The sequence below is a fragment of the Mauremys reevesii genome, linkage group 1 (assembly GCF_016161935.1).
Source record: "Mauremys reevesii isolate NIE-2019 linkage group 1, ASM1616193v1, whole genome shotgun sequence".
Taxonomy (NCBI): domain Eukaryota; kingdom Metazoa; phylum Chordata; order Testudines; family Geoemydidae; genus Mauremys; species Mauremys reevesii.
Window position 1 is genome coordinate 139,619,373 of NC_052623.1, and position 12,352 is coordinate 139,631,724.

Here is a 12,352-nt window from a genome sequence, read left to right on the forward strand (position 1 = left end):
TCCTCATTTCTCTTCTGTAAGATGAAATGCTGAATTTACCCCTAGTAAATATTTTCCCTATAATCCACACCAACCCTCTCCTGCATCAATTTCTGTCATTTGGTATAACATTTTTACCACATATTTTAGTTTAGAAGCCTCTTTCTATTATTAACTGCACTTGATTGATAATCACACCTTCACCATGCAAGCCACAGGGGAGAGTAATTAAATTTAAGGATGCCATTCTTGTTCTGTAATAATCTTTCTTTAATGTTACTGGAGGAAATAATTAAATTTAATAGAAGCTGTAGTTTCTCATTTGAGATATATAGTATTCTCACTGGTTGATTGTATTAGGTCCTACTTATTCACATACTTGGTAATGTCCAAAATTCAGTAATTTGCATAGGTTGCCTAGTGATTAGCGTGAGTTAAAAAGGTATATGATTTTCAATTAATGATCAGATTTGTAAGTATAGTGGTTAATGTCTGCTATGTGTTGTCCTATATTTGGCTTTGTGCAACGCAGCCAAGTTAATATTGCTACTGAAACATTAACCTTCATATTTTTAGATTTTTTTCCTATTTGGTTTTAGCTTTGCAATGGTAACGTTGCAATAACAAGGATTTTGCAAATAATTACCGGTATATTTAAATTCAATAATTACCAACAACCAAATGAACACGGTGCTACTTTTTCTGGTCTGCAATTACATATGGCACAGGTCAGAAGTAATGCTAGTGACGTTGATAAGAGTTACTTGTATCCTTGTACTGGGAGAATCAGGCAATCTGTTAAGTTTTCCAAAAGAAAATAACCCCCCACCCCGCCATCAATTTTTCTTTTAAAAATCCCAATCAGGGCCGGCTCCAGGCATCAGCACAGGAAGCAGGTGCTTGGGGCTGCCAATGGAAAGGGGCGGCACATCCGGGGTCTTTGGCGGCGGGTCCCTCAGTCCCTCTCAGAGGGAAAGACCGGCCGCCGAATTGCCGCCGAAGAATGAAGCAGCGCAGTAGAGCTACTGCCAAAGTGCTGCCGATCACGGGGTTTTTTTTCTTCTTCACTCGGGGCGGCAAAAAAGCTGGAGCCGCCCCGATCCCAATGAATGAATACACTTACATCACCGCTCTCTCAAATATGTACCGTGCAAAAAGCTGTTTGGTACAGTGGTTAAGGCATGTCACAGAGTCAAAAGACCAAGGTGATAGTCCTGGTTTTACCACTAACTTGCTGTATGACCTTGGGTAAGTTACTGCACTGCCTCATGCCTCAGTTTCCCTATTTTGTAAAGTACTTGGAAATCTAAAACTTGTATATACAAGCTATTAAAATGTAGTTCTCATCTATGCTGGAGATTTGTTATAGCTGTAGGAAAGGATAGTCTAAATACATGCCCCTCTGAAATACTTTCTGGATTTTCCTTCCAAGTCTTTATTTTTTTTTTCTAAATTTAAAGAATACATCTAATAGTACTTGTATGTCAACTACTGCAGAGAATAACTGTAACAATCTACATTCTCCCAACTCTCTGGGCATGAGGCCCAGAACATGCAGATAGTTGGGCCCTGTTTATCAGTCTGTCATTAGCCTGGAAAAACATGATATATAAACTTTTGCTGTAAGGTCACCAGCTTTCTCCATAAATAGAAACATATGGAAAGATGGGTTAAGCATAGAGTCTTGAGACCCTTAGAGAACAGGTAGCTGCAACACAGCACTTAGTTAGCATTATTATAATCCTGTTGTTTCAGGAAGGTGTTTAATTTTGTTTCAATCTGCCAATATACTCTCTCCCTGCACTTCCCAGGCTTAAAAGTTCTGCTAAAACTTCTACTGCCCCAGTCCTTTTCCCAGTAAACTCAATATGAGTTTTACTACTGATTTCACTGGAAACATGGGCAGGCCAAAAGACTCACATTATTAGAATAAAAATGAGAAAGATGACATAAGGCACCATAATGGAGTTTCTCCGATAGTGATTGTATTGATCTGGGAAACAGCAACATAGTGTATAACATTCTGGATATTTGGGGCTTTAAATTCTCCATTTCTACACTAAGCTTAGGGACAGCGTGTACTTTTAGATTTGCAATATGCTCCTCTTGTAGCTTAAAATAATTCAATGATGAATTTGTACACGTACGTCCATCTTCACAGCTGAAGACAGCATTTGACCCTGTGTGTAAGTTGCAAAACGTCATCATGTCATTGTGCTGGTGGTTCACTCACACTGCCAGTTTAGATCAGGCTGTCCTCAGGCACAACCTCCACCATCCTCTTTGCAACTTTGCAATCTTTGTAGGGGAAGGTGGCACCAGCTTGTCAAGTGAAGAGTCAGTCTGAGTTTGCAAGACAAGTTGTATCAATGAGAAGATCATTTCAAGACACTCCTCAGCAGACAACTCCCTACTGTGCATCTTCTGACTGAAATGGGTCAGGAAGTTCCGATACAGCCACCTTTTTTCAACCAACAAGAGACCTGGATCGCAGTCCATAAGTTGAAATGTGGGAAGCCACAAGGGGTTTGTAATGTCATCCCTGAGTTGCTGAAGACAGGTGAGAGTATTGTTGTACTACGGCTGCACAGGCTCTTCCAGACCATCTGGTGCACTGATATCATCCGAGATGACTGGAAAGGGACAATAAGGGTGAATTTAGCAACCCTAGAGGTATTAGGCTGTTGTTGTTACCATCCATGTTAATGTTTCAAATCAATGATACACTTCATGGCAGAGACCGGGACATTTAGTGTGGCTCTGGACTTGATCATTCCACTATCAACCAGATCTTTCCCTTGAGACAGCTTTTTAAGAAGTGGCTGAATTTAATAAGCTGTGCACAGTACTGTTTATAGACTTCCATCAGGCCTTGGATTCAGTGCAATGAGCAAGCTTGTGAAAGCCATGAGGTGACTTGGCATCTCTGGGAAGATAGTGTCATTGATTGAAGAGCTCTACAATGGAACAGAAAGCTGCGTTCGAGTTTGGGAAGGCTGCATTGAGTCACCTTCATTGTTCAATATCAGCACTGACTGGCTGACGGATAAGCTCGAGGAGGCAGTAGGCATTGAGAAAAACACCATTTTCCTTTGAGACCTCAAATATACCGATTGCCTTGTTGGCTCAGTTTGGTGAACCACTGCAGCTGATGGCTGATCTGCTTGGGAAAGAAGCTGAGTGCACTGATCTGGTTATCAATCCAGACCAAATTAAGTCCCTGGCCATTACCATCAAGCAGCCTCCAGCTCCAGATTACAACCAGCCAAGTATTAACCTGTGGGTTTATTACACTGAGGAGGCGGCAGCTGGCAAATACACGGGCAGTATCATAGACAGTTCCGGAGGAGGCTCAAAAAATGCAGACACTTCTCTAGCAGCAGCCACCACCATGTTCCGGGCCCTTCAGCGGCCTCTGTTTGGGCTGTCAATGACATCGAATTTGCTATGAGCTGCGGCTCTCTAGGACTACAGTTACACCGGCAGCACTGGACAGCCATAAAACGTGGGTGCTGAGGAAGGATGAAGAGTGGCGGATTGGTGGGTTTGATTCTCACTATCTTTGCCATACTTGTGGCAGGACAAGATCAGCAATGAAGATATCCACAGCCAAATCCATCAGCCACCTTTGTCAGCAGCTTTCTTGGCACGGTCTTATATTAGGATAGAGGCCTCCTGAATTAGGAAGTGTGTTTACCAACGAATGCTGCTACATGTCTGGCGATCATGTGTTCACCAGAAACTTCAGTGGCATGATAAGATTGCTCATGGCAGACATAGCTAGAGATCAATCTGGGTGGTGCTCGAACTGCAAGGAGGCTATGTCCTGTTGGGATCTGCTATGAGATTATGATGATGATGATCACAGACTGCAAAAACATTAGATTTAAAATTAAATAGTGAAATCACTGTATATAAAACGTGGCTTGTTTTCCAACCCTACACAAACCCTATCTCACAATTTCAAGATAGCCTTCTAAAATCCCTCTCACTCCATTCATTTCACTTCCCAACTTCCCATCTTTCCAGCAGAAGACTTGAAAAAACTCTGGATTTTCAGAAATTCTCACACTGTTATTCTAGCACTGGTGCAGCTTTACAGTGCTGGCAACAGTGAGAGCGCTAGGGTAGATTAGCCACTAGCTTTCCCACCACTGGAAGATTGGCAGTGAATCTACACAAAGCAGCTTTTCTGAGCTGGAAAGCACTTCATACTCATCCCAGTCCTCTCAAAAAAGTCACAAATGACCATACCCAGTGTTGTCACAGACATTTTTAACTAATTTCTTCCCCTCCACAATTTTTTACTCTGAAGAACAGACTGGACTAATATAGTTGAGACACTAATACAATGTACGTGACATCACAATCCATCTGTCAAAGACAGAGTGAATTCTGTGACATTGCTAGGGACTGGCACAGGAAAAAAGCCAGTTATGAAGGAGAATATACATGTAAGTCAGTATTCAGCAGTGTGAGGAAAGAAATGAAGATAAACTAAATCCTCTTGTATCGATGTTTGGGTATATAAGGGAAATGTGCTTCAGCATGACAAAGGCTCTCCAGGGTGCAATTGTGCAACCCTTTATTACATTTTATCTGTATTGTCTGTGGTGTTAGAAGCACTTTAACTAACTTTCTAATATTATGCCAGAAGATTAAATATGTTATGACTATAATGTCCATGAAACATCTGTAGTATAAACCAAAAGTCTATTTTTGATGCTCTGTGTCTTCTTAATTCTCAAGTATCTTTCATATCTTTTCTCTGTGCATTCCAAATCCCTAATTCCTTCCTTTTATCCATCCCCTTCTGTTCGTTCTGTATCACTTTTTTTTTTTTAATAAAATACACTGCTGGGAAAAGGGAGGGTGTATTTCAATATCCTTCTATCTCCTTCAAGTCTCACATTTTTAAATGATAGAAAATGCATGTTTTGGGAAACACTAAAGACCTTTCAGAGTAACATCTCCAGCCCAAGTTAGCTCCCACACCAAGATCTGACTCTTCACTAACATTGCCCAAGATTATGGCTTGCAACCGCTAAATCCATCAATCTACCTTCTCCTCCATTTGCCCCGAGTCTATTCCACTTCTTCCATGCTTACCTTGCTAATCAGTTTTGGCTCTTATACGATCTGTTCCCCTGTTGTTTTCGGCCTATCCCCCATATGTATTAAGCGCTCTAGATCAGTTTAGTACTCTGTGTATGGTATTACATCACTAAATTGCACTGCTTCCTCTCCAAAGTTTTACTCTTAGAGAGGCACTGTCAAGTTAAAAATATCCTACTTATGTGACAAACACCACTTTAGATTATGAAAAGTGGAAGAACTGGACGTAACTATTTTACCTGCTACTGCTTGGTAATTTTGCATTTTTCTCACACTGGACACTGAAAATAAACTAGTTACTTTCACTTGCATGCAATTTTTGTCATTTTCAATTTTAAGTTTTCATTATTTCATCTCATGTTGTGATGTCTGGGTTACAGACAGAAAAGAGGAATGTGTGGTTCAGAAAAAACTCTTCTCACTGGAATTAAAAATAGCCATGATAACATTTCCATGGGTTTTAGATTTTGTAAATAATAGTTTTTACAAAACCTTAAATTTGGGATAAAAATGTGACCTGACACTATCTATTTAATAATACTTAGCACATACATAGTCTACCATATCTTCAAAGCACTGTGCAAACCCTGACAAGTGTTCACATCATCCTTGTGAGGTAAGTGAATAATACTGGCTCTGATCCAGCACTCCCTGAAGTCAATGGAATGGCTCACATTGGCTTTGACTACAGAGCTGGGGGGGGGAAATGGTTTCTTCATCTTGTAAAGTTTGAGATTTTGAAATTTCTTCCCATCCCAGACCAGGACGAGAAGTTAAAATCTCAAAAATGTTTGTGAACTGATAATATGAAAAAACTTTGATTGGGTCAATTGAAACATTGTGTTTCAATAATTTCAAAACATTTCTGATCTTACTCTTTACATTTTAAAACCTTTTTGAAATATAAATAAGTAAGAATTTCAAAATGAAAAGTTCCAAAATAGGAATTTTTTTTTCATTTTTTTTCCACAGGGGAGATTCATCAATGAACAGTTTCAGTTTTGATGAAGGAGCGTTTTCCACCAAAAAAACATTTTGTCAGAATATACCCAATGAGCTCTACTCAACAGGAGACAGATCAGGCCCATTCTCCCCAATGTGTTGCATCTTCCCCCAAGTGAGGTGGAAGAGCAACCCCTCCACAGGAAGACAGTCCCATGGATCCCCAGCAAGTGATGCCAGGGGGCTCCTGCCCCCACCACAAGGACCCAGTGGGAGGGAAGGACCCTAATCTCCCAAGGAGAGGTAAGAATAAGCAGGGAGGCCCGGATCCTGCCTAAGCACCTTGCAGGAGAAAGAAGACGCTATCTCAACAGGGGAAGGACTGGGAAGGAACCACAGGAGGACAGGGAGCAGGTGAGGTCATATTGGCCCCTGCCACCATCCTCAGCAAGAGGATGGCCCTCAATGGGAGTTGTGCCTGCCTTTCTGTGGCAAGAACTGGCCTCAGTATTTCATAAAATGCCACGCTGCACCTGATATGCCGTTCTCCCACACAACTGATGCACAGCTCTGCACACAAGGGAAACCATGCTCCTGCACAAATGTATAGCAAAAACATTTACTGAAGTGCTTCTCTCTCTCTTAGTCCACACCGCCTACGGAGGTCCATCACCATCATAAAAGAGACACACATATGACAAGTGTTTCAACGTTTACAATGCAACATGAGCAACCCTCAGACAATAAGAAAAAAGGTACTGTGAAGCTGCAATATATAAAACAATTACAATGAGAATTCTTTTTGAAGAAATATCAAAGAAAAGAAATTAACCAGCCAAGACTTGCAAGTTGTTTTATTGGTAGATTGTCTTTTTTGGGGTGAGCCATGGTATGTTGCCATAAGCTGATTTCCTCCCTGCCCAGTGCACAGTATTAGATTTGACATTTTGTACTGGGAATTTGGTAACAGACAGAGAGAGAGAAAAGCTTGATGAGACGGCAATGCTCAATTTGATTATGCTTATCTACAGACGTGCTCTGAAACATCCATGTTGTAGCAGGCATGTAACTCAATTTACAAAGATGATGAAAAGAACTGGTTTTATAGCAAACAGAATACTGCTTAATTATGCACCACACCTTCACGCACACAGAGGGCTTCAGTTCAGCAGTGCACGTAAGCATGGGCTTAAGTCCCATTAAGCGAATGAGACAGAAGCAGGTATTTAAATACGTTACTAAATGGACCCAGAGTCCTAATTATAGGAGCCATTCCACAGCCAGGGACAGCCACGCCTCCTCCCACACCTGACATGCCTCCAAGAAGGGGGCAAACCAGAGCCAGTGGAAGCCACGATCGGCCGAACCTGCCGACGCGGCAGGTAAACAAACTGGCCCGGCCCACCAGGGTGCTTACCCTGGCAAGCCGCGTGCCAGAGGTTGCCGACCCCTGCTATATATATATATTTTGAGATGAGATGTCAGGCCAAACTAGTCACATTTACTATTTGTATGGTACATTATGTGACAGACCCAGGCCAGTGGGGTACAGGAGTCTGGTAGAGGGCAAATATACTGGTCACTGGATGAGTAGTTTTCTGTTCCCTGAGTGACCAGAGCAGGGGCTGCACTAGAGTAATCAGGAACCTGCTAGAACCAATTAAGACAGACAGGCTGATTAGAACACCTGCAGCCAATCAAGGCAGGCTAATCAGGGCACCTGGGTTTAAAAAGGAGCTCACTTCAGTTTGTGGTGGGGGTGTGAGGAGCTGGGAGCAAGAGGCACAAGGAGCTGAGAGTGAGAAGGTGTGCGGCTGGAGGACTAAGGAGAACAAGCGTTATCAGACACCACGAGGAAGGTCCTGTACGGAGGTACTGTGTTTGGAGGAGGCCGTGGGGAAGTAGCCCAGGGAGTTGTAGCTGTCATGCAGCTGTTACAGGAGGCACTCTAGACAGCTGCAATCCACAGGGCCCTGGGCTGGAACCCGGAGTAGAGGGTGGGCCTGGGTTCCCCCCAAACCTCCCAACTTCTGATCAGACACACAGGAGAACTTGACCCAGACTGTGGGTTCCACCAAGGGGAAGATCACTGAGGTGAGCAAATCTGCCAATAAGCGCAGGACCCACCAAGGTAGAGGAGGAACTTTGTCACAATGAGTAATGTATCTGATGAAATCTGTGACAAATGCACATACAGGTAATTTGTTTTTCTCTATGTGTAGCATGTTCCAAAATCCTGAGATCATGTCCTCCCTCTCCCTCGCCGATAAATGTAAGACAGGGAACAACTCTACATTGTTTTACTAAAAGTAAAATCAATTTGTTATGCAAATACTTTACAACAGTTACAGCGATGAACAACATTGAATTCTTTTTTCTCGAGCTAACAAGCAAAAATGTGTTGCAAATGTGAAGGAATTTGGTAATGATGGAGAGTTTGCAAATTATGAGCCCAATCCTGCCAACCTTTACACAGATGAGTAGCCCTACTGAAGTCACTGGGACTGTTCATGAGAGTAAGGGTTACCACATGAACAAGGGTTGCAGGATTGGGCCCTAGAGTCTTTGCAAGAATGTAATGGTCAAAATTTTACTGACTTGCTTCAGCTGCTATTGTAAAAATACTGTGCATAAATATCTGTTTTCTAAGCAAGCAAAGTAACTGACCTGCTGCTTAACTCTTAGATGCAGGGCCGGCATTTCTTTTCTTTAAGCTTTTCTTTTCTTTTCTTTTTGCTGCTTGGGGCAGCAAAAACCCTGGAGCCGGCCCTGCTTAGATGTGTCTAGTCTGAAGGGATCACTAAGATGACCAAAAAAAAAATTGGAAATAGGGTGCATTAATAGCCACTATAGAATGAAGTAGATGTACATGCAAATCCCATATTGTTACTGTTTCCATGCTTCTTTACAGTTGATTTGGAGGGAAATCCTCCAAATTGTATTGGTATTTGCTATACAACCAGGGGCGGCTCTAGCTTTTTTGCCGCCCCAAACACGGCAGGCAGGCTGCCTTTGGTGGCGCGCCTGCAGGAGGTCCCCGGTCCCGCGGATTCGGCGGCTTGCCTGCGGGAGGTCCGCCGGTCCCGCGGCTTCGGCGTACCCACCGTTGAATTGCCGCTGAATCCGCAGGACCGGCGGACCTCCCTCAGGCAAGCCGCTGAAGGCAGCCTGACTGCCGCCCTTGCAGGGACCGGCAGGGCGCCCCCGCAGCTTACCGCCCCAGGCACACACTTGGAGAGCTGGTGCTTGGAGCTGCCGCTGTATACAACAGAGTGTAATCTATTAATTATCAAATCTATAAAGACTATATTAAAACTGTACATACAAGGAAATAGTGAGAGAACAATGTTTGAAATACCACAGCTAAACTGTGTGGCTCAAATTGTCTGTGCTTTAAAAGTATTCCACCATTGGTCAAACTGGTTCTCTGCTATCAAATTAGTAAAATGGCTGATTCTTGAAGATATTTGAAGTGGCTTCTCATGGGCCAATACAGAGAGTTAACAAATTAACTTTAGGTTGTTTATTAGTTTGGTTTGGTTTTAATCTTCTTAATGTTTCCCAACTGAAGTGCATTTAGTGACGAGCCTATCCAATGACTGGGACTGGTGAGCACAGTCCACCAAAGTAATGGAAGGCCCACCCCCATAGTGAGGGAAGGACCACTGAACCCAGCTTTACAATCCCAGAGAGTGGAGGGACTATTTATTCACAGACAAGGCATAGTACAGGCAACTATGTGCAAATTCTCTCACCAATAGCTTCAACCTTAATGCAGTGAAACCACCGTCAAGGGTAAGAGAGCAGTTTAGTCCTCTTGCTGCTTTACTTTGAAATCTCCCCAGTGACAACAGCAATAAAGATACTACAGTGCCAACTGTGATGTGAACCCCTTACCCCAAATCTTAGAGCACCAATCCTTTTACTCAAACTCACTAAACAGGTGAGGATGTTAATAATTTTTAGTCACTGCCAACTTGTGGATCCAAACCAGGCGCATCCTTTTCTCCAAACCAGTCTCCCAAAATCACATTAATTGGACTAGTTTTATTATGGACTGAGTTATTAATGGCTTTCAGACCCTAGAATTTGGGCTAATAATCCAGTATTATACTTTAGATACAGGGGAGGCTCTTCAGCCCTTGGATACATGGATGACACATCAATGAGAATTATGCCCCTGTATTCAAGGGCAGCATTTGGCCACGGGTAACTAACTGCCATGTTGAAACTTTTATACTCAGAGGATACAGAATACTCCATAAGGAGAACATTTTACCCATAATGATACAAAGATACAGAGATTCATACTCAACCCATTACAGGAGAAGTGGCTTCAATTTCTTTGTTAAACCAGTCAATGAAATCTTTCCTACCTTTGGGAACTGGCTGAATGTGCTTGGCTCCTTTGTCCAGCTTGAAGTCCAGATATAATGTTGGTGTGCGGGTATATACCTTTGACTGGGGAAGAAGTAGAGAGAAAAAGGTCATTTCTATAAATGGAATATACCTTTATATCAGGGGTTCTCAGACTTTTATACTGGTGACAACTTTCACACAGCAACACTCTGAGTGCTACCCCCCTTATACATTAAAAACACTTTATTATATATTTAACACCATTATAAATGCTGGCAGCAAAGCAGGGTTTGGGGTGGAGGCTGTCAGCTCGCGACCCCCCATGTAATAACCTCACGACCCCCTGAGGGGTCCCGACCCCCAGTTTGAGAACCCCTGCTTTATAGAACATAATGATTTTCACATAATAAATAGCATGTCATTAAATGAATAACTGAGTTTGCTGTTATTTAACAAAACAAAAAAGTGAGTTACACACTCTATAAAATATTTGAGGATCATTTCAGCACTACAATTATTTAACTGTATTTTGTAGCATCTTTCATACGAAGCATGTTCCAAAATACTTTTCACAGTTAAATAGTTCTATGACAAAGTTAAATAATAAATACATTATGGAAAAATGAGAGAGATCAAGAGGTACAGACAAAGGGGAAAAGCTGTATTTCCAGCTGAGATATGAAATGTTTGAAAGTGTGAATGAGGTGGTGAGTTACAAATCGGCTCTTCCATATAGCAAGACCTGCAGAAAAGTGGCCCTTACACCCAAAAATGGTGAGATTGCATGGAGGTAATGAGACTGGGTGCTAACAGAATGGGGGAGTGAGTTTGCAAATTATTTCCAGTTCTACAGTCTCACGTTGGAGTCTGGTTTTGAAGTTTTTTTGTTGAAAAATTGCCACTTTTAGGTCTGTTATTGAGTGACCAGGGAGACTGAAGTGTTCTCCTACTGGTTTTTGAATGTTATGATTCCAGACAGCCCCGCAACCTGAAGCAAATACTCACCAGCAACTACACACCAAAAACACTAACCCAGGAACCAATCTCTGCAACAAACCCCGGTGCCAACTCTGTCCACATATCTATTCGAGGGACACCATCCTAGGACCTAACCACATCAGCCACACCATCAGGGGCTCGTTCACCTGCACATCTACTAATGTGATATATGCCATCATGTGCCAGCAATGCCCCTCTGCCGTGTACATTGGCCAAACCAGACAGTCTCTACACAAAAGAATAAATGGACACAAATCTGACATCAGGAATTATAACATTAAAAAAACAGTAGGAGAACACTTCAGTCTCTCTGGTCACTCAATTGGAATTAATTTGCAAACTGGACACCATCAAATTAAGCCTGAATAAAGACTGAGAGTGGTTGGGTCATTACAAAACCTAATTTCCCCCATACTAATTTTCCCCTACTGTTACTCACACCTTCTTGTCAACTGTTTGAAATGGGCCACTCGCATTACTACTACAAAAGTGATTTTTCCTCCCTTGGTATCCTGCTGTTAATTGAATTGTCTCGTTAGACTGACCTCACACTTGGTAAGGCAACTCCCATCTTTTCATGTGCTGTGTATTCATACCTGCTACTGTATTTTCCACTCCATGCATCTAATGAAGTGATTCTAGCCCAAGAAAGCTTATGCCAAAATAAAGTAGCTTTTTCCTCTATTTGGTATGATAGTCACAGTACATTTCTTCAGAAAAACAGGGTTTGGGCTAAGCAGAAGAGAAATGCATAGATGTCTAGAGACATGACTGACTTTCAGGTAACCAAAAGCTGGATAAATAGGTTTATATACATGCATTCTTATCGTTTACATAATATTGAAGAAAATCAAGATAATTTTTTTTAAATCTAGGTATTTTTTAAGCACTAGCATAACCCCCACATCAACAAAATACATTTGTACTTTGGAGACTGCAGGCGAACATGAGTGCACAC

General features: G+C 42.1%; 1 protein-coding gene and 1 long non-coding RNA gene across 12 annotated transcripts in view; one reads left to right on the forward strand and one right to left on the reverse strand.

Moving 5' to 3' along the window:
- Nucleotides 1–12,352, forward strand: part of LOC120386816 — a 39,756-nt gene that overhangs the window by 27,219 nt on the left and 185 nt on the right. The window contains exons 1-3 of one of the 2 annotated variants that reach the window (XR_005589931.1): nt 4,390–4,433; nt 6,067–6,339; nt 6,683–6,791. This is a non-coding gene — a long non-coding RNA (uncharacterized LOC120386816). Of the gene's footprint in view, nt 1–4,389; nt 4,434–6,066; nt 6,340–6,682; nt 6,792–12,352 lie in introns of those variants that run through there. The other variant, XR_005589932.1, reaches the window with a different exon arrangement.
- PIR (pirin) overlaps nt 1–12,352 on the reverse strand; it is a 106,130-nt gene that overhangs the window by 19,947 nt on the left and 73,831 nt on the right. For all 10 annotated transcript variants that reach the window (XM_039506637.1, XM_039506647.1, XM_039506618.1 and 7 more), the window contains one exon: nt 10,413–10,497. In XM_039506637.1, the coding sequence (XP_039362571.1) occupies nt 10,413–10,497 (85 nt within the window). The remainder of the gene's footprint in view (nt 1–10,412; nt 10,498–12,352) is intronic.